This window comes from Polypterus senegalus, chromosome 1, assembly GCF_016835505.1.
Source record: "Polypterus senegalus isolate Bchr_013 chromosome 1, ASM1683550v1, whole genome shotgun sequence".
NCBI lineage: Eukaryota > Metazoa > Chordata > Cladistia > Polypteriformes > Polypteridae > Polypterus > Polypterus senegalus.
Genome location: NC_053154.1, coordinates 243,666,961 through 243,690,361, shown reverse-complemented (window position 1 = coordinate 243,690,361; position 23,401 = coordinate 243,666,961). Strand labels below are relative to the sequence as shown.

At 34.0% G+C, this 23,401-nt stretch overlaps 1 protein-coding gene across 1 annotated transcript in view; it reads right to left on the bottom strand.

The window, feature by feature from the left end:
- Nucleotides 1-1,819: 1,819 nt before the first annotated feature.
- The window catches only part of kif11 (kinesin family member 11), a 30,999-nt gene continuing 9,417 nt past the window's right edge, over nt 1,820-23,401 (bottom strand). The window contains exons 9-23 of the mRNA XM_039770974.1: nt 22,389-22,631; nt 19,836-19,931; nt 19,626-19,714; nt 17,058-17,145; nt 15,647-15,835; nt 13,252-13,459; nt 12,841-13,013; nt 8,385-8,510; nt 7,940-8,098; nt 7,223-7,362; nt 4,799-5,078; nt 4,216-4,438; nt 2,899-3,053; nt 2,694-2,807; nt 1,820-2,221 (exon numbers count right to left, since the gene is read on the bottom strand). Of these exons, the coding sequence (XP_039626908.1) occupies nt 2,108-2,221; nt 2,694-2,807; nt 2,899-3,053; nt 4,216-4,438; nt 4,799-5,078; nt 7,223-7,362; nt 7,940-8,098; nt 8,385-8,510; nt 12,841-13,013; nt 13,252-13,459; nt 15,647-15,835; nt 17,058-17,145; nt 19,626-19,714; nt 19,836-19,931; nt 22,389-22,631 (2,397 nt within the window). The 3' untranslated portion in view covers nt 1,820-2,107. The remainder of the gene's footprint in view (nt 2,222-2,693; nt 2,808-2,898; nt 3,054-4,215; nt 4,439-4,798; nt 5,079-7,222; nt 7,363-7,939; nt 8,099-8,384; nt 8,511-12,840; nt 13,014-13,251; nt 13,460-15,646; nt 15,836-17,057; nt 17,146-19,625; nt 19,715-19,835; nt 19,932-22,388; nt 22,632-23,401) is intronic.

Genomic DNA, 23,401 nt, shown 5'->3' with positions numbered 1-23,401 from the left:
TTACTATCTATGCTGTCTATAGCCTTAGCCTGTGTCACATTACAAGATTAGAAGAGAATAAACCAAAAAAGCAGCACAGGTTCAAATGCAATAGAGGGGCTACAGACAAGATGTTTGTGGTAAATACAACAGAAATGCAGACAAAAGCGTCTATGGAGCAGCATTTACAGATCTTACAAAGTCCTTAAAAATCATCGGTTATAAAAGATCTGTAGAAACTCTTGTCACTCTTACAGTGTGCATTCCTTCACCTTTCTTGTTCTAATTATTCTTCAGATTTATGTGATGTGAGGCAAATGAACGCCTGCAAGACAGCATCCAGATCTCCTTCCTTGAGGATGGCAGATTAGCATCAATGGCATAGCCAGCAATACCCTTGAGAATCTCTAATGATGCTACAACCAACAAGGGCACTGACAACTTTTTGGCTAAAGCAGGAATCTCTTTTGGCAGATTTTCCTGGAGAGTCTAGCAAAATTACACACTCTGCTTCACCATAGAGATCTGAATATGTAAGGATTTTGTCATCTTTACTCTTATATGGCTGAGGGTCCCTGTATCACTCCTGGAGTGTTTTCGGCTATCCTACCCATGTACTATTGTCTGCTGTACATGGCAGGACTACTGCAATGCAATGAGAGATTAAGAAGGCAATCATAGTGTTAGTAGTAAATATAATTAGGGAGTGCAATGAAATAATTAGCATACTTAAGGAATAAATCCTTTAATAATTCACAGTATAAAAAAAAAAAGAAAAAAAGAGGCTGTGGCAAAGACATTTTTGATAAATTCAAATAACCACAGCTCTTTGTGCAGAAGAGATCAACAAACCTGCAAAACGTTCTGAATTTAAGATGCTATAAACTCACTGCAGACTAGAAAAGTTACAGGCCAATAAAGGTACCCAATGGGAATTTTGTAAAGTTATTAACTGTATCTGTGCCATTGTTAACATTTTTTCTCTCTCATTTCTTTAAACATTGCTATGTCAAGGGTCAATTACTGTGCTTTCAAAGAAAAATAAAGATGTGCTACAATGCATATCATACAGATTTGCATTGAATCCTAAATAATTTTAAGATACTGGCAAATATTTTCGATACAAGAATTAAGACAGGGCTTCTTACTGAAATAACTAGACCAAAGATTTATTAAAGACGGAGACTTGGCATCCAATATTTGACTCTCGTACAGACAGAAATATAAACATAGGAACAAAACTAGTATGGAATGCATTTGGGTTTAATCAACGTGTTTTAACTGTCATATGGAAGTGAAACTTGGAATTAATATAAATAATACACCAGTGATCTATGGAAAGATGCATGTTTGACATTATCCACCGAGACAGAAAGAGAAATGAACGGCTTACAGCCAAAACCAAGGTAAGAAGTCATTGCCACCACTAAAACAAAAGAGTGGGATTGGACAAGGCATGTAGCAAGAAGAAAACGCTAGGTGAACTAAAGTAGTATAAAAATGGATTCCCAGATATAAGACCACTGATCTGACCCATGGATTTTATTTTTCCTGGAACAACCTGGATGCTTGTGGGGAAAGCTGGGAGAAGCCTTTGTTCAGCAGTAGACAGATGATGTCTGCAAATGATAATGATGATCATAAAAATTTCCGTGGCATTGATTTTAGAATTTAATTAATACAATTACACATACAAATATTAACAACGCATGTTTTAAAATTATAATGTAAATACTTAACGTAAAAACAATGATTTCGTTATTACAAGGTGGATTAACAAGCTTATATGCTAAACAAAAAAAAAAACAAATAAATAAGTGACAACACGTGGGGGGAAGAAAAAAAAAAAAATCAGAACCACTAATTTATAAAGCATATCATGATATTAAATAACCCTTTGCATAAAAATAAAAGTATCAAAGTATAGAAATGACAAAAGAAAATATGACACATACAAACAAAAAAAGCAGTATGAACTCTAACTTAGTTGTAAGAGGAATTCAAATTATACAAATACAGTTTTTGAAAACGTGCCACATTGACCCTGAACCCTCCCCCTCAAGCACAAATCAAATTAAAATCAAACTTTTAAACAAAAAAAACATATTTTTTTTTTAAAAAATGTTATTTAATTTTGTGACCGAAGGGGAAGCTTAGATTTTGGCAAAAGCTGATCTTCCATTTTTGATCTCTCTAGCGAGTTCATTTTGTTTTCTTTTTCTTTCCTCTGACTTTTCTTGGTCTAAAATGATAAAGGGTGATCTTAGTTAAAACAAAACCAGTTGAATGCAGGACTACACAAAGGCAAACCTAGAAACAAGTTACACCAGAGGCAAAGTGCATTATCGAGGTAATCTTGGTGTGATTTACTGCAGGTCTTATTCTTTTAATGTTTTTCTTGCCAAGATTGGCATGTGCTTTACTGGGTATATAGCTCTTAATGACAGTTGTGAATAGTAACTTAGTTATTAATTGTGAAGTGGGATCAAAGGTCTCGATTATTAAAATGAATACACTGACTTAATTTAACTTGTTCACTTTCATTAATGTATGTTATAAACTTGCCCTTCTCCAGAAAAGCAGGATTTATTCACAAGCACACTCAAAACATCCATCCATCCATCCATACAATAATTTTAATTGTTTCCTTCAAAATTGCAATGATTAACTGTAATCATGTGATTTTTATTCAGCCATGTTTTAAACTATATTACCTTGAAAAAGGGTACTCTGTCAACCTCATTACACAGTATCTCCTCACCCAGACACGATCTTTCACTCATTAGGCTGTCATTATAATTAACAGTGCTTTCCTCTTCCAAGGATTCCTTAGATTAGAAACAAGAAATTTTTAGTGAAATCATATGTGCAAAACTGCAGTAATTATATCAAAGACCATATAGCCATAATAAAAGTAACCTGCTCATTCTGTTCCTCTTGGATGGACTCTGATATTTTAAGAGCAGCTTGAAACTCTTCCTGTTGCTTTTTAAACTGCTCCAGCAAAATATCACGTGGTCTTGTTTTATCAAAAGCTCTTGGGTATATATACTCCTTACGCTGTGGAGTGGTTCCTGAAAAAATGTATCAAGCATATAAGCAAAAAGCAGAAGACAGATAGAATATTTTTCAAAATAACTAGTCTCATTAATGGAATATGGATCTATTGAGAGAGAATTTCATGCAGTACAAGAGAAAGATTTCTCTTAGCCAAGAGTTAAGTCTGCCCATGATCAAGTCTGTTATCTTTGTGGATCACATAGTCAGAAAAACCCAGCAGGTGATCCAGCGGCAGCCACATGCATTTTTATTTATTTATTTATTTTTTTAAGGATGATCTATTGACTTGTAAACAAAGTTTTAAAAAAAAAACAAGGGGTATTGAAAAATGTTAGGAATTAGATGTCAAGAAATTCAGTACCAACAATACACTAGGTTTAAAAAAAATACCAAATGTATTTTAATATTAAGCATACCATGGTTTTTAATGAAGAAAAATTAAGAGGCAAGAAAACTAATCTCTGCTGCATGTTGAATCAGTTTCTAATCATTTTTAACTTAGCCGGCAATTTAGATTTCCACTTGCCATTTTAAAAAGCGGTCAAATTGCAATGATGTCTAATGAGGTGTAAATAACTCAAACATATATTAAAAAAACACAAACACCCCATGCCTACTGTATGTCTACAAGTCAGCACACTTTCATTGAACTGGAAAATAACTAATCTCAGTACACGAGTAGCAGATACTGTAAACCAATCAATAATGCTTACATTGTAGAAAGTATTGGTCTGCAGAGGAGCATTTTAGCCAACTTGAATCACAAAATCACCTAATAATTACAGTGTACTGATTCTTATATACTGTAAAAACCAAAACTGGTATGGCTAAGAAATTTTTCAGAATTGAAAATGCCAGTACTGTTGAATAAAAAAAATATTTCATCATACAATACACAAGGAAAAAAAGTGTAAAAGGAACTGAAAAAGAAACCGACACAGAGAATATGTTTACATACAGATTTGCATACTGTCTGTTAAAAAGGGGTAGTCTCATTATGGAAAATTGCCTGTTTATTTGGCAAAATTAGCAGCTTTCCATATTTAGAATGACAATCATTAGTAGTTTCTGCAATGGATGGAAGGATGATTGTCAGTTTATCAGCAATGAGAATCAAGTTTACATTTGTACACTTGAACCTGCCTTTTAGGACTGTCAAATGAACAATTTGCTTACCTGTTGGAATGTCCTTTCTTAAATCATTTTGCAAAAATGCATACACCTTTTGAAGACCTTCACTTGTATGGTCCATAATCGTTGCCTCATGGACCTTTAACACATCCATATTGTTTTTCATACGCTCCACAAGACTAGTCAATGTTTGGTCTTCTGAATCCTGCTGCTTTTTAATTTGCTCAGTGACATCATTACATGAAGCATCACAGTTGTGAACCACATCCTTTAAAAAAATAAATAAATAAAATATATTTCATGAATAAAACTATGACTAATTTTCTGCTACAGTTGAATCACATTGGTGTGATCCTGCCATCTACTGTTCTGTCAGTAAAACACAGCTATTGAGCAAGCACAGGAGCAGTTAGCATTTAATAGACAGGTAATAAGAAATATCACTGAATGACTTTCCACTTAACAGTTCAAAGAACTACAAGTGTTACTACTAAAGAATAGTGTAAAATTTTGGAAAATTCTGATTTTCAGAATATGTGTGTGCTAATAAGGACTGACTAGTTCTGTTTTGTCTTTTATGATATATATAACCATAACTTTGTTAAACTCTAATACACACATTCCCCACCTGTTGTAAATTCTGAACTAAAGATCTGTATTCTTCCAGGAACTTAAACTGGGAATCAGCAAACAACTTAGTACGGCCATGTGCAGTATCACACCATTCACTGGTCTCATGCTGCAGGTCATTGAAGTTATTTCTTAAATATCTGCAGTATCCAGTAGTCTCTTCCGCAGCTTGAACACCTTCACTGTCCAATTGTCGAAGATCATCAACAAGTTTTTCGGCAGCTGATGCAAACCTGCTTTCCTGAGCAGCAGTGTTTTCGACTTCAGCTACACAATGGCTAGGAGAAAAAAGAAAGATATTAATGCCTTACTGTAAATGACAACATGCATATGGAAATTGAAAAATATAACTTGTAACCACTTTATTCTTGACAATTCCCACATAATCTGTCCATATTTGAAGGCAAGACTACAAAGTGTACAAAAGGCTGATTACATAAGGCCCAGAATTATCAAAGCAAAAAATATGATTTTTTTTTTCAGATTTCAGAAAATGCCAAGATGATCTGTCCATCAATCTAACATTCACCAAAATCATTTACAACAATATATACTGTAACTACTTACTTTTCATAATGCTGTGCAATTGCCGATACCTTCTCAATTATATCTTATGAACACTGGCAAACGTTAAAGTCTCTTCTAGTCTTGGGGTGTACTGCATGTTTTATAGAACTCAACTTAATTGTCTGTATCTTTAATGTTTAAATGCAACTTCTGTATTACATACTTGGAATAATAAAACTGGGACACATGCATATAATAGATTATACAGTACATCTAAAAATCAAATTGATTTGCATAAAATAAGTTTGTTGCCTGCTCTTTTGCTTCACTTGCTATTATCACTGTTTTACGATCTTACCAACTGACCCATATTCCTCCTGATCCTTGTCAGGACAGTGAGCCAAAAAGCTACCATGATAAGGACCTTAAAGCCAGACACTGTGTTTTGCTACATTTTTATTTTATTTGCTCCCTGTGCATCTTCAAAGCATGAAGTACTTATGACAATTTTGTTTGGGTTCTACTTGTAGCACTCAGATGGCATCCTGCACTGCAAATGTCTTGCTTTGTAAGGAAAGCAGTGGGGAATGTCAAACAGGTTTGGGTGAAACTCCGGGAATGCACTTTTTAATTTGGGTATAGGACAGCTGAGTGACAGGGTTGAGGGATAATGCTATTGTGCCCATCAGGAAGAGTGGTTTAGGACTTGGTTATTGGTGCTAGACTGAAAACAAGACAGTGGTTCAGATGCATCCCTGTAAAGGGTGCAGCTGTTGGGAATTTTGATGGCTTTTATATTAAAACAACAATTGCACGACCACTTCTAGGATTTTATTATTTTCTATTGGTTTTTGTTCTTGCTGTGGCCATTACTATACAGCATTAAAAAAAGCACATAAACGGACACTTAATGTCCAGAATTCTTAACCTAAGCTTGAACATGTTCAGATATTAAATTACTTTTAATTTGAACATTCAAACCTCATTTTGTGAAAAATTTGACAGACCTGGCACATATACACACAAGCCTAATATGTACTATACCTAACTCAGCAAGCAAACACTATAGAAACTAAATTACAGTGATCCCCCGTCTATCGCTGAAATTACGTTCCAGACCCATCAGCGATAAGTGAAAATCTGCGCTATAGAAAGACCATATAAACATTTTTTTTTAAATAGTTTAAGCCATAAAATACCCCTCCCACAAGCTTTAAACACATGTAAACTTATTAAAACACACTTTGTAAACACATATATGTGGATGTCGGACTAAGTATATGAGTAACATCCCTCTATTATATTAAAAAAAAAAAATCTTGGCAGGGAGACGAAGCGTGATCTTCTCAGAAGACAATTTGACGTCCCGCAAGAGACATTTTAACATTACGCAAGACAAGGTAGTGAGACAGAAGAACAGCTGCTGTACAGGCTTTTAAATGATTGACATGCAGAGTAACAAGCAGAACATGCATCTTGGCAGAAGCAGCACAAAGCCAGTAGCTGATCTGTCCACTTCTCCTTAGTGTGCGTTCAGCTCCACACCTCACAACAGGAGCGGGAGAGACGTGAAGTGGTAGGAGCATAGTGTGCCTCCAGGGGGGTTTAGCGAAGCAATCGACACCAGATCATCTCGGAGAGACACGCAAGACTAGACATTACAATCTTAGGAAGCAAAGCCCGTGAGATGGTGACTTTTGCACGTCACGCCCTACTTACAAACAATTAACCTAGCAGTTGTTGGAATGCTTTTGGCAGACACACTTCAGGGGCTCCCAGCTCTTAAAACAACGGCATGCAGAACACGCAGCTCGCCAGCAGCAACAAGATGATCCGAGCGCATCTCTTTAGCGTGACCAACTTTTAAACTTGCTTACTTTTATTTAGATATCGATATAAAAAAAAAATGACTTACTCAACCAAACACTGTTTATCTGAGTCAGCAGATGTCTGAATATCTCCCATCTCTGTTAGCAGACTGTTGATGTTTTTTTGTGTGTCTACTGCTAAAAGGTTTAGCTGACTCTGTAAGCAGGAGATGACCTGGGTCACAGCCTACAAATTAAAAAAATATCTATATCAAAATTAAATAAAATCTGTAGAATTCATAACAGTTTAAAAAATAATTTTGGCATAACAAAACAATAAGATTGACAAATGTTATTCACCTGAATGAGATGATACATACTTGTACATGTAAGGACTATTAAGATAGAACAAATTAATCAAAAAAAAAAAAAAAAATGTAAGACTTCAGAACCAATTGGAGAATGGACATGAAAAAAAATATCAAGATAAGCAAATTATCTGAAAACAATTTATATAAAATGAAAATGCCAAAATTATACATAGAGCAAACCCAAATCAGTTAATCTATATGATACTTCTTAGTATAAAACTTGCCATATATATTTATAATATATAATAAAGAAACACCATAAAAAACACAGCATTCTCAAACCTGTCAGTTCATAGCATGGTCCACCCATTTACACTGAAGTCAAATGAGAATTGCCAACTACAAAACCTGCATGGAGTACCTGAATGAAAACCCCACATTTCACACAGACAATGTCCAGATGCAAAATTTGAATGAAAAATGCTTAAATCGTTTGCAAGTAAAACTATTAACCTGAGTATGTTGACTGCTAGTTTTGCTGATGCTCTGCTTTAAAGAATCATGCTTATCCTGAAGGGAAGTAAATGCTGAGGTGGCCTCCTCATGGATTTTTGCAAGAGACTGCTTATGCTCGCTAAAAAACAAGCTCATCTCCTCCTTCACAGACTTCATCTAAAATACAAAAAGTACAATGAAAAGTATTGCCATCACCGTATATGTAGCAATAAACATTTTAAATTTCAATAAAACTATAAAAATAAGCAACAGTATCAACAGTACTACCTCAAAAAAAAAAAAACAAACTACAAATTGTTAATGAAAAGACAGACTGAACAAGCAGACCTATAAATGGATAGCAAGGCAAGGTTGTGATAAAAAATATTTACAATGGAAAAAAGCATGATGATGATAAAGTTAAGCAAATGTATTAATTTTCATGTGCAGACAAAATTCTTACCTTGTCTGCTAAAGCAGAATTCTTCTGGAAGAGGACTTTCAATTGATTACTCAAGTCCAGTATAGCACTGAAACTTGGTAACATTTTCTCAGTTATTTTTACCTCCATATCAGTCTTGTATTGCTCCTGAAAAAAGGGGAAAGCAAACAAAACAAAAAGGTCAGTAGTATTAATATTAATTGTACACAGTATCTGAAATTTTGTATGCTTGTCAGAAAGGGTACAATGCAATGATTCTAAATCAAAATCACTTTGAAAATAATTTCAGTATATTAAAAAAAGATTATTAAATATTAACAAAACATATTGCATGATAGGACAAGGATGCACAAGTATGGCGTCTTTAAACATCTACTCAAACAAGTTAAATTTCTTTCAGTCTACAAGACATCATACATTAACCATCGGAACATTTCACAGTGGTGAGGGATCCAGAGAAGACCTGACAGCACACAAAACTTACATTTGCATCAACACAATTTTGATTTAGACTGCTATGTTAAAAGCCATAATCACTTGGCCTTATTCAAACACTGTTCATTTCCAAACATAAAACTGGGTATTAATAAGTTAACTATGTCAGGAGTTTGCCCTGCCACAGTTAAGAGGGACTTCAAATTCCCAAGTCAACAATGGTCACAAAACAGCCAGAGCCAGAATAAAATCAGGGAAGAAAAGATCCACAAAGGTCTTCAGCCAACATCCAAACACTTTTAATTTAGTTTGTCTTAATATGTTTCCTGCATCAAGTCAAATACAGTATTATAAAGATCATTTCATCCATCCATTATCCAACCTGCTATATCCTAACTACAGGGTCACAGGGGACTGCTGGAGCCAATCCCAGCCAACACAGGGTGCAAGGTAGGAAACAATGGAAACCTACACAGACACGGGGAGAACTAGCAAACTCCACACAGGGAGGACCCAGTAAGTGAACCCAGGTCTCCTAACTGCGAGGCAGCAGCGCTACCACTGCGCCACTATGCCGCCCATAAAGATCTTTTATCAGTTCCAATAGTTTGCATAACAATTTCCCTCCAGGCTTGGACAGAAATTTCAGAATTACATTTACAGAAATGTTTAAAATATTTTTGTAAAATAAAATGTAAGTTTTACATTTGTATGCAAAACCCAAGCTGACTTAAAAGCACACCCAAGTGTAATATGGGCATTAACATAATTCCAGAACATTTTTCATGCTTGTACTCATAGCTTTACATCCCTTCTCAAACATAAAACAAGATGCCACATTCCTAGAAGAATTAAGATGTCTTGACCTGATAAAAGGCAGGCTTCAGTTTCCCTGGATGTCCACTCCAACTTTCAATAATATACTGTTGAGTCTAACTTAGAAATTTACCAATAAACACCTGCTTGTGCCAACTGAGATAATAAAGTCTTTCAATTAGGGATTATATTTTTCCCCCATTTTGTGCCGTGGTAAACAACTTAGTTATGTTTTTTTCTGCAATTAAACTATAATAAAATAACTCTCAGCTTCTTTAATAGCATAAAAAACAGCATTTTCAGAAACATCACATGCAAAATATTTTGTTTTACTAATCAAAATATGTAAATATGCTGTAAACTAGAGCAAGCCAAATTATAATTTTCCCTGAAACAAATTGTTTACTGCACCCTCGTCAAACTAACAAAAACAGCAACTATGCTGTCTTTTTTGATACATAACTGGAAAATTAGAAAACCCCAAAGATTGCAATCATTGTTGAACAGGGTATGGTCAAAATTTTTAAAAGCTGGCTAGAAGAGACACTGGGGCACCTAGAATAACTTAACCAGTTTAGCTTTAGTGTGTGTCATCTTACTTGGAAAATTTTTCGTCTTCTTCGTTTGTAACAGTGAGGATATGCTTTCATTGTACAAATAACAAATACCTATGGGATTCACAGCAGAGGCTGTTACAGTCTTTAGTGGTATAACTGAGTCCTAAACTGGGAAAACAGTTTAAGGCAAATGCTCATTGGCAGACAGCAGATTACAGAAGAGAATGTCACCTGGCACTTACTGTATTCTTTTGTCATGTATACAGTATCGAACTCTGTGGTCTTCCTACATTTATACATGCCTTGTAATGAGAGTTTGGATTCTACAGTATTATTCTAGGTCTGAATACCTACCAGAAAATTTGTCTTTCACACAATGATTAACTTTTTAAGGCAAACTAGTAGATTTAATATTCTTAGCAGTTTTATGGATTTATTTTAATATGCAAACAAAATTGTCAGATGCCTTTAACTTTCTAGGAGCTGACAGAAGATGGAGTTGGGGAGGAGATTAGCATGCACATCCTAGGAAAGGCGGAATATTTTTGAAATGCTGGGCAAAGAGCTCATAAAAAGATACTGACCTGACAGAAATGGAATAACAATAGAAACAAATCTTATACATTACATGATCCCTTCATCTATGTCGAGAATCTGTTCACTAAAATGAAAGTGTTGGTAATGTTACTTGTGAGATGCAGCTTTGCAAGAGAGATGATTTGGGCATATCAAAACCAAGTATTTTTGAATTTTGCAACTAAGTTTAAATGCCCTTACAACTTGTGAGATAATACTCAGATTTATACATCTCCCCCACCACTTAACGTGAGGCAATGTTAAGGCAAGCAGCATTCATACAAATGCATGCCATAAAAGATAAATTTCCCCCAGTAAGGGTGAGCAAGCAAGCAAATATGTTAACTGTGATATCACAGTATCAACACAGAGTTTGCATCCAAGACCACCTATTGTAGTAGCCAGCATATTACTCTAAGGATAAGCGAAGCCGGATTGGGTGATCGACAGCGAAATGTCACATAGATACAATGAGCTCTGCATTCCATAAACCCTTAGAACATTCCCATTATATTTTACAAGTGCGCGAAGGTTGAAGAAGATTGGTGGAGACTCTTGGGGAATATATTGAACACAGCCTCACAGAAGATGGGTGTGGGGGTTTTGTTTGTCTGTGTATCACAGAGAGAGGCACGACACAGTGGAAGACTACTGGGAACACTGAAAGAGTGAATACGACTTCAGAAACAGTGTCATGGCTACTTTCAGTAGAACCATTACTTGACAAGGCACTTCCCCATTTCTATAAGAGCAGAAAGGTGATTCATTTGAAAGATGGATTCCTTTCTCATTAAACAAAATAGGAAATAACTGCTATATTTCTAAATTTTCCTTTTTATAATGACTTTAAAATGGTCATTTTAAAGGGAATTTTCACTGTCATTAAACCATACTTAGCTGCTTCAATTAACATGACTTTTGTAGATTTACTGACTTAATTTCGAAAAAAAAAAAAAAGAGGTAAAATGAAAACAAAGTATTAAAGTTGTGTGTTATATTTTGCTGAGTTTGTAAACGGCAAAAAGAATCTCATTTGAAAATGAATCCTGTATGTTATTCTTTGACTACTGCAACAGCAGTTGAATGGCACCCAGCGTTACAAACTTATCAAACTGAGCTATTCTGCACATTGGATTTACCTTTCACGGGCTGCTTATTTTTTTTTTTTTTTTAAACTATAATTTAAATTTTAGCTGTGTATTATTTTTTCACTTAGTAGCTGAATTTTTTATTTGCTATTAAATAAAATGTTTGCTAAATTAAAAATATACTGAGGAGAGAATATTTTAAAATCATTATGTTTAGTCCATTCAGTAATTTTATTTGTGAAACACTAAGTTACTGTGTCTCACCTTATATAAAACAAACAGATGGGCACTGACTTCACGTCATTTGAATTCAAGAATCAGATGGGCATGTAGTGAAGCAGAGGGCTGGAGGAGGCAAGGTGTGATGAGCTAAAGTAACAACTATGTTTAATGTTTAAATAATCATGAGTGATTTCGTAAGGGGTTTGAACATGCATTTTAGTCATGTGAAGTGGCCTGGTTACACTTTTCTCTTAGATCATGTCACTTTCCAGTACAGAAAATCCAGCTTTTGCAAACAGATAAGTTTTCCAACTGAAAGCTGCAATGAAACAATAATAATGAAGCATATAAAGGAACTTTAAGTACAAACAAATGTACTTGTAGTAGTACTTAGAATATTTATATCTGAATGCACCCATTAAAAATAAGTGTATATTCAAAGACTAATTACTATACTTTTTGTATAATTTGACAGCCCTAATGTGAACATTCATAAGATTGGGAGAAAGTAAATCGAGTCTTCTGGTGGGGGGAAAAAAAAAAAAACAATACCCATGTCACTTTACCCAACAGAAGATCAAACTGAGTCAAACACTTATACGGGCCAACTGTAGTGATATTGTTTCCCGTAACAAATGATAAAATGTAAATAATTGTAATATTTCACATGACACTTGGTTGATTTTTATTCACTGCATTACTATATTTTATATAAAATAATGTCCTACATGTAGTTTTTCTCTTTTATATAAGAAAATTTGCGGACTTGAAAACATAACTCACCATGCATTCAAGCAACTCTTTTTTAGCTTCCTGACATAGAGATTGCTGTTTGATCAGCTCATCGACACCTCTGATTGTTTCATTCCTAACTATAACTTTGATATTTCCAAAAGACTTTGTAACAGTTTCCACCGTGGTTCTCAAGATTCTTGCATTAGCATTCAGAATGTTATCTTTAGGGGAAAAAAAAATGAATTTATTATTATTATTATTATTAATTGAAAAGAACAAAAGATTGATTCTTTACTCATCACAAAACAAAGTCAGCATTTTAAAGTAATGAATCAAAATAAGAAATTTATACACTATTAAAATAAATTATTTTCTCTTTTGTGCCAATAAATAAAAACTTTACATTTTAGGTACAGTATATTTAAAACCCATTTATACATAATATCTAGTAAAACTTACCAATTTCACATGTGTAGCCATCAAGCATTTCTTTTTGTTTAATGCTTTGCTCATCAACAGAAGTCTTTATTTGATTAAATAAACAATCCATTTGTTTGGAAAAACAGTCTTGCATTTTCATATTGTGCTGCTCAACCTCCATTTTTCTATCCAGTTTGGCATGTAAACCAGTTACATCCTGAGTGCTGATATCGACTGTAGACAATAGCTTAAAAATATTTAAAATAAAGAACCTTTATTATTATTGAGCTATTAAAAAATAAATCACAATATATAACATCTCAATGAGAACTCTTTAATTAAAATCAGAAAGCAATGGCTTTTGAGCCCATTCTTGTTCCATTATATGATTGATGGGAGTCAGACCTTATTTGGGGAGCACTTGGCACAAGGTATTATTGTTGAGCTCAATCACAAGCATACATACAGAGGTCCAATTCAGAATTTACTTTATGTCTGCAGGATTCAGGGAAACCTCTATGCAGGTGTATCAATTTCAGAGTTACTGAGGCAGAAGCATTAGTCTATCTCTGCCAATATTAACACATGAAATTAAAAAAACAAAATATGCAAATAAGTAGGAATGCAAATAGATATACCGGTACTTAAAACAGAGTAAAATAAAAATACTGGGAGACTCTTAGCTATGTAAACAAAAGTGAACAAGGGTGTTCACAAGGCAATATACTTTTGTCACTATACAATACAAATAAAATATTTTCAGCAGGCCTATTGATGTAACAGATAATGGTATATTGATTAGACATTAAACTACAAGAAGCAGGGATTTAAAAGCAAACAAACTATGAGAAGCATAGTTTTTACCACAGCTAAGATTTGTTTTACTCAATATTTAAACTAGATCATTCTGAAGTACAGAAAACCAAACTGAAAGGCATACATATTCAATAGCATGCACCATGTACATTCACCCATTAATAACCACAAAACCCAACCAAACTCCACCAACAAAAAACACACACATATATACATATATACACACACATATACATATACATATACACACATATACATATATATATAACATGTAATTCGGCAGTTTCCTTTCTTTCTACATTTTATGGCATACTGTGCTTACTTATTGTATCTTCAAAGATGTGCTTACTTTCCAGGTGTCTCCTTGCTATAGTGAGGCTCTGCATAACTATTCCCACATCTAGCAATGTCTAATCCACTATGTGTAACAGTGTTATAGAATTTGGCAAAAGAGAATTGAGGTTAAAGTTTTTACTTCTATTTTAAATGTCTGGGACCAGATTTGCCATTATGAATCCACTGTTACCATATCCACAGAAGAATCAATTCACTAACATAATGTCAGTTCAGGACTCTCATCTTACACATAACCATTTTAAACATAACACGGAAATCTTTGGAATGTGCAAGGAAACTAGAATGGCACCACACATCATACACAAGTTATAAGGTAAGCACTACTCCTGGAATCTTATTAAATATGATTAATTTTAATAATTTAACTTAATTTAATTAAGTTACTACTAATTTTTCACATGAGCAGTAATTAGATAAGGACAACAATTGTATACATTAATGTAGATACTCTGGTTTACAATACCAAGTAAAACTGAATATACTATTGTCTAACTTGTGTTCTAGTACAGCACGGTTTAAAATAATACTTCTGGTACTGCAGGTATAGCTCTCTTAAATCCAATCCTGTAAAATTCAGAATAAGAAAATATACAGTCACATGTTTATATATAAAAAAAAAAAACTGTGGCCATTGTTCTAGTACTTAATCTTGTATTATAATGTAAAAATTCATTGTGTTGGGCAGTGATCCCTAGAAAGAATCCCTGAGGAACCATGCCTATATTTTCACTATTTAAATATATTCAAACATTTAAATATAATCAATCTTTTAAAATACATTTGAGTCTAAATAGTGCCTTAACTAGTCTTTACTGGCAGTTCTACGATTATTGTTTAGACACAAAAACTCTATGCAGTGCTTTTGGAAGCTTACAAATGAGCAATCTTAAATCACTTTGTCACTTACTCAAATACAATTTATGTATAGCCAATGTACTTCTAATATCAGTTAAGTGGAAAAACAATGTCATCAGTTGAAAGAGATTCTCATTAAACAGCTCCAAGGAAGGAGTAATTGGACAGCATTTGCACATCTATCAATAAATCAGTTTGGTTAAGCAGGTGTGGTTAAAATTATGAAAACAAACATTAGCTCGTTCAAAATACAGTTTTTACTCATGGGAAACTGTATTTGTCTCTAAATAACTGAGTTTATTTGAGCACTTTTCTCACTGAACCATGCATTTTTGACCAACAGACTAGTAAATGTTTTTTCAAAACTTGTGAGAAATGAAAGAAAAACATCTAAGTATTTGCTTACTCTGCTTGCAGTCCCATAGAGCTCCTCCTCAGTTGACTGCAAAGCTGAAACAATAAAAATTTCCTCTGATAATTTTTGCTTTGTCTCTTGAAGATCAGAAATGGTCAATACAAGCTCTTCTTCCCTTTGTTGAAGATCTGAAGCACACTGTTCCAGGTCTTTCTTGGAATCTGTGAAAAGCTCAGATACCTAAAGTGCCAAAACAAAAAAAAAAAACCTTAAGCACATAGTGAAGAAAAAGAAAATTTGTCTAAAACAAGCTCTTAAAAAAATCATTTGAAATTAAATTGTTACTTATTTCAATGAAGAATTGCTTAGCATTTTTTTACCTTCCCAATACTCAAATCATTAAACCTGTTATTGATGAAGAGACATGCTAAATAAGACTAGAATATACAATTTGACATGCTTATAACAAATCTAAAAAAAGAAGTAGGTGTGATGCAAAGCTGGATTCTGAATATCAATATACATTCCATCTTTACTTTCAGAAAAGATGGAATTTCTTGAGGGTGTTTGTGCTTTCAATTAAAGTAAAACTAATTTAATCATAAGCACACAAAAAGAAATGTATGCATGGTGGACACACACACACACACACACACACACACACACACACACACAATGGTCTGAACATCTACCAGAACGACAAAAATGTAAAAGAAGGAAAAAACTTCTTTCCTGGCAGTTACAGGGAGGTCATTATGCCCCATATAAAACCATTTTGTGTCTGTTGCAGCATTTCATACAATACAGTACCCACCTGTATCTATAAAAGTGTTTGTATTTGGTCCAAAGATAAAATGTGAATTCAACAAAATATTTAGTTTGTCATTATGATATGTAAAAGGAGAAAATTGTTTTACTTATGTCAATATACATGGTTTTTATATACTTGTGCAAAAAGTATACATGTATACTTGGCAGTCAAAAGTTAAAAACTGATTTCAGTACTTTTCACAATAAACACACCCATTCTAAAGACGACTCCCAACCGTACAAATATCAGACCAATTTTTGGCCTGAAATCCAAAGGGGGTGGTCACATATCTACATTTTTTGCATTAGGAAATAACAGATTATATCCATGGAGCCTAAAAGTATATATGCTATTTCATTATTGACCTATTTATACGCCTTCAATAAAACTCCTGAGAAATTTCCACATTACTTGACAGTCTATCGTACAATTCACAATCCAGTCATTTTCACATTGTACAGGCTTCTCCACCTGTATAATGTACTAAATCTGGACAGTTTTTCTACCATAAACCACATTTTCATAAGATGAAAACTACTAGAATTAACTGTATATTTACACCATAAGCAAAAAATGCTAGACAGAGTCTTTCATATGCTACATGTTAATCATAGTAAACTAACTAAAACATATGGGTGTGTAGAAACTTACTCTTTTTAGCTCTTCTTCTGCAAGTAAAATTCTCTCAGTTAATTCGCTGATTATTTCCTCTTGAGAAGTTATTTTTGAGCTCATGGCACTGAAACAAAGAATGGTACAATAATATACATTAAAAGTATATCCTAGATACAGGAAACCTCATCTGCTCTTCCAATACACTTATCTGGTGATGTTCATGGCAAGATACAGGAAATAAGTTGGGCAATATGTTTATAAATAATAATTACTCAGCATTACACAAAGTTCCAGTAGGAGTTATGATCATGAAAGAGCTTTGTAAAATGGTTTGCATATATCACAGTGAACCCAATATTATAATACATATTAAATATATACAACAGGAAAACAAAAAAAAAAAGAGATTGTCTTGTTGCTTGCAGGCATACAGCATGCCAGAAATTGTTTTCATGCATTAATTTTATCAACTTTCTTGAGGGTAATTATGAATGTCTCAGCTAATCTCATCTCATCGTCAGTGCCAGAAATTAGTTCCTACCAGGATATTGAGTATTCTGTAAGGGGACACCTCTTTCTAGCAACTGGGAAGTGACAGGTGAATTTTTCTTGATCTATATTTCAATCTAGATGAAAAATGTAATGGTGCTATACAGAGGAGCAGATTATAAATTGTGAATAAGAGCAATGTGTTTAACAGCAATAAAAATTTGTGTATTATAAGAAACTGGTTTTTGAAATTTTTGCCTTTTTCATGAAGCTACATAATTCACAATTGTGTCAAATGATCAGTTTTTTGATACCAAAGGAATTAAATCCAGATTTATACCATTCAATAAAAGTTGTCCAGATTAAACTGCAATTCATATGCAAATACCTTTTTTAAAGTTATTTTGTTGAATATATTGAACTTATTTGATTATTTCTGTTATAAGCCTGTGAAGGTGCCTATAACAAGAAAATCATCATATAATCCAGGTTTCTTTTGGTAACTAAAATCTAACAAAGCAAAATTAAAGATTAGATGATGACAGCTTTAAGGAATTACATGTAAAAAGTAAGTAGCATTTTAAATCTTATGTTTTCACTATGAAATTTGTGATTAACCAAAACCAGATTTTCTTTTAAATAAATACAAGGTATTGTTTAGAGAATCTATTGCATGCTCAAGAAAAAGATGAAGTGACTGATGTTTGTTGTATAAGCAATCTTGATTCAATATATGGTAACATCCATTAACAGCTGTAGAAACAAGAAAAATAACGGTAGTTAATATATCACTGATAATTTGCTGTAAAGAATTTTTGCCAATTCTTCATCTGAAATTTGCTTTGACTAGGCCAGATTTGTTAGTCATCTTCAGTAAACACCTTAGTTCAAAATAAATCTTGCCACAAAAATGTACTTGTTTACTTTAATATAAGGAATACTCAAAAATACTAAAAGTATATTAATTTAAATGTTTTAGAATGTTTAGGGATTCTGGTCAAGCCAAAGCACCTACTTCTTCCTTAACTTAGTGTTGTGGATGCAGGGCCTAATATCCTCCGAGAGGATATTTAGCTATGACTCTATATTAGCATCTCACACAATGATTTTGAGACACGCAAATCATTTAATAGAAAAGCAGCACTAAACTAAGACATTTGTACCACTAAAGCTTTGGTGGTATAAATGTCTTCATTTTTCATCAGATTTACTATTTTACTGTGGCCCTTTTTTTTGTAAAAACATATCCACACAGAAAACATTCCTCGAAAAGAAGCACATAATTATACAAAAGATGCTTAAAATTAAATGATTAATGATGCTTTTCTGATAATAACAGTATTCGTCTGGCAATCCATTCATCAGAGATATTGCTATTCAGCTTGCAATGCATTGTCAGAGTATAAATCTGAACATCATTTTTGGCAGGAGAGATCTCCATGTCATTGGATATGATCCTAGTGTTCTTTAGGACATCCTATACAAGTTTTCTTGTAATTTGTGAATTGATTTGCAACTAGAGATCTTTTGTTCAAGCAGTGACCACAGTCTGAAATATTATTGCCAGAATGTCTTAAAAAAGATGAAGTCTAAAATGTTTGGCTATAGTTCGATGACTGTCTGACAAGTGCTTACAACACCGTGAGATCGATTTAGGTTGTGAACTGCTATAACTACCCTACGATGTGTGAGAAAAATTAGACAAGACTGGGCTTCTGTTATGTAACAGAATGCCTCCCAAATTTTGATATGTAATTTATTCTGTGAATGATTGTTGGTATCCCATTATTTTGAGATCTTGTATTATCTAACCTTTTTGAGAAGTACAAATAAATGTCATCAAATTGAGATAAGCTAATATTTACTTTTGTTTTTAAATAAATAGAAATAGAATTTCTAAACCTTTTACATTAGATAGAGCAGTTTAAAACAATAACTTCACCAACTTCATGCAGTACTAAAGGATGGCTTTTACTTAAAACAGGTGATGGACGAGTTATGAAGATACGTGGCAGTGAAGGATTAACATTTTTTAGTAAAGGTTTCTTTGTGGGTTAAGTGTATTTCTACTGACATTGTGATTGCTACAATATTCATTTAAGATTAGATGCTCACTCATAGTTCTCTGGAGACAGAAAAACCCCATTCTTTTCTCGTGCTGCAGCTAGGTCACGTTTCAGTCTTTCAATTTCCTCTGTGTATTCCTGGAGGCAATTTAATATAATCAAGTGATATTAATACAAATGAGACAATGAACATAAAGACAAAAACACCAAAAAAAAAAAAAAAAAAAAGAGACCAGTTATCAAAAAGAAGCACTTTTACCTTGATGAGGGCTCTCTTTGTAAGTTTTTGGTTTACTTCAGGCTTATTCAGAATGTTCTTTGCTCGATGAGCATAGTCCAAAGTGCTTAAAGTTTCCTTAAGAGAAGGTGGGAACAAACAGGATGAAATAATATTTACAAAAAAGATTACACGCATCCTCATAAAACTGATTTAAACATTACACATAATTTAAAAGCAACATTAAAAAATAATTACGTACACATCAACTTAAGAAAAAAACCATTATATGCTAAACACCATTCATTCCAGCTAAAACACATGCATCATAAGAAAAAACATGAATGTTTGTCCTAGGTCAGCTACATTCTAATATGTACAACTTAATGAACAGACAAACATTCAGTTGAAAACAAGTAGTATGAAAATAGATCCACCCCCTCAGAGTAAGGATTTCAATATATCATCAGAAATATTATTCAATGGATAGGTCATGGATGCATTACTTGAATGAAAACAGACTAGAATGGTGATATCAGATCAATTTTGAAACAGAAAAAGAAAGGGATAAGCAATTCAGTAAATCAGCAGTGTTCATAACTAATGAATTTTGTACCATTAGAATACCATGTCAGACTAGTAATTTTGCCAGTATTAATAGTTTAATACACTCATAAATTATTCCATTTGCACAATTTCATGATGGTTCTGTAACATTCTCCAGGAATGTAAGCCCCTTTTAAATTTGTGATTAAAAAAAAAAAATCTCCTCAGTCTGTCAGTGGCCTGCCTTTCTCACCAGTTTGTCCAGGCATGAGGCGTTCCTCTTCTTTATGCTGCCTCCCTAGCGCACCACTGTGTAGAAGTGGGCGCTTGCCATAACCGCCTGATGGAACATCTGCAGCATCTTTTTGCAGATGTTTAAGGATGCCAGCCTTCTAAGGAAGTATAGTCGGCTCTCTCCTTTCTTGCACAGAGCATCAGTATTGGCAGTCCAGTCCAATTTATCATCCAGCTGCACTCCCAGGTATTTATAGGTCTGTACCCTTTGCACACAGTTACCTCTGATAATTACAGGGTCCGGGAGGGACCAGGGCCTCCTAAAATCCACCACCAGTTCCTTGGTTCTGCTGGTGTTCAGGTGTTGGTGGTTTGAGTCACACCGTTTAACAAAGTCCATTATTAGCTTCCTATACTCCTCCTCCTGCCCACTCCTGATGCAGCCCATGATGGCAGTGTCGTCAGTGAACTTTTGCACGTGACAGGACTCCGAGTTGTTTTGGAAGTCCAATGTATATAGGCTGAACAGGACCAGAGAAAGCACAGTCCCCTGTGGCGCTCCTGTGCTGCTGACCACAATGTCAGACCTGCAGTTCCCGAGACGCACATACCGAGGTCTGTCTGTAAGATAGTCCACGATACATGCCACCAGGTATGAATCTACTCCCATCTCCGTCAGCTCGTCCCTAAGGAGCAGAGGTTGGATGGTGTTGAAGGCACTAGAGAAGTCCAGAAGCATAATTCTTACAGCACCACTGCCTCTGTCCAAGTAGGAGAGAGATCGGTGTAGCATATAGATGATGGCATCCTCCGCTCCCACCTTCTCCTGGTATGCGAACTGCAGAGGGTCGAGGGCGTAGTGGACCTGTGGCCTCAGGTGGTGAAGCAGCAGCTGCTCCAGTCTTACTCAAAATAAAACTGGTTGGCATGAGATTATTAATTAATTGATTGATTAATTATTAAAGTATGTAAAAACCTTAGTACAGATCAACCGCTAATTATGTCAAAAAGATGGACAGACAAACAAACAAATTGTGCTCTGAATGGGCAAATCCTGCTTAGAAATGCCTAGAACAAATTAATTGGATACTCAAAAATTTGATTTTGAACTCAGAGTACTTTCTTTAATGCCATGAATGATGAAAACAAAAAAACTTCATGAAAATGTTTCACTACTACTTTCATTTATTGAGTTGCATCACTTTTGAATGAATATAACAACGTATAACATTTAAACAAATATGTTTTTAGTTAAAAGTTTCACTAACTTACTCTACATTTATGTAATCATTTCATTAAAATAAAAATATTAAGAAAGAGCAGGACTGTCAGCTACTGTTTTTGTTTAATACTTTAAATTTAGGATAGCGCATTTACAATGTGTCATCTTAGTACAGTTAAAAAAAAAAAAATCACTCTGCTTTATATAAACAATCAGTATATAGCATATTTGAAATTGTATGCACAAAAACAAACACATAATAGGGAACAGGCAAATACTACTTGAAATTTATACTTTTTTATATGAAGTCAAATTCTACATATACCATATATATTTTGTCTGAATATCATTCCTGAAAAGTGATATTCTGAATTAATGAAGTGAAAAAACAGACACATTTTTGTTAACTCAAGGGTTCCTTGCCACAGTTTTTCAGCCTTGATTAATAAATAATATTGTGGAGGGCAAAACAAAAACTGTGCAAAATTAAGAAGCAAGATTAGCTTACAAGCACCCTTACCATATGTTACACAACATGGCCATAAATACTTAAGCAAAGCAAAAAACTCTAAAAGTAAGCATAACGTACGTACCTCCATATTTATTGATGCAGGAGAAATAGTGGCAATAATTGAGGTTTTTGTACGACCTCCCAGCGAGTCTTGTAAAATGCGAGTAAGTTTGGATTCTCTGTAAGGTACGTGTGGGGTTCTCTCCACAAGCGCTTTAATCACTCTTCCAAGGGTCAAAAGAGACTGGTTTATGCTACCAGCTTCCCTGGCTCTTTTGTCTACTGCTCCAGATCTACCGATATTTTCACTTCCTGCAAGATCCACCTAGTCAAAAAAAAAATAAATAAATAAAATTAGTAAAGTTAAAAAATTATTAATAGATAAAACAAAAACCATAACAGCAGGAATCGAAAGAGAATGTTACAAAATATTTTGGTAAGATGCTGCTATACATGTTAAACTTCTTATTTTAATATATGTTAAGACCCGTCACATTGAACAACAATAAATCCAAATGTTTTTATCTGGAATTCAACCATACTAACAGATGTTTAAGATGAAAAAAGATTCTTGCTGCAAAATCCATATGCTCTTAGTTTTACTCAGTACATTACCAAATACCTGGTCCTTTGAGGGTGGACCATATCAGACTGTGATGGCATTCTCCATATAGTGTTTAAAAAAAAAAAAAAAAACACCTGTTAAAGAGTAACAACTGGCATCCACTGTACTCGTTTTCTGCTTGGTTTTGAACAGATCTATCAAGTCTCCTCTTAACCTCAGCTTGCTGAAACTGAAAAGATCCAACTCAGTCACTCTTTCATCCCACAGTCCTGAAATCAGTCAAATTATGTGGATTTTCTCTAACATTTTTAAAATATTTTTATTGGTATAATGAAAACTGAAAACCATACTCCAGAAGACAGACAGATAGACACTTTATTAATCCCAAGGGGAAATTCACATAATCCAGCAGCAGCATACTGACACAAAAAACATTAAAAAGAGTAATAAAAATGCAGGTAAAAATAGACAATAACTTTGAATAATGTTAACGTTTACCCCACCGGGTGGAATTGAAGAGTCGCATAGTG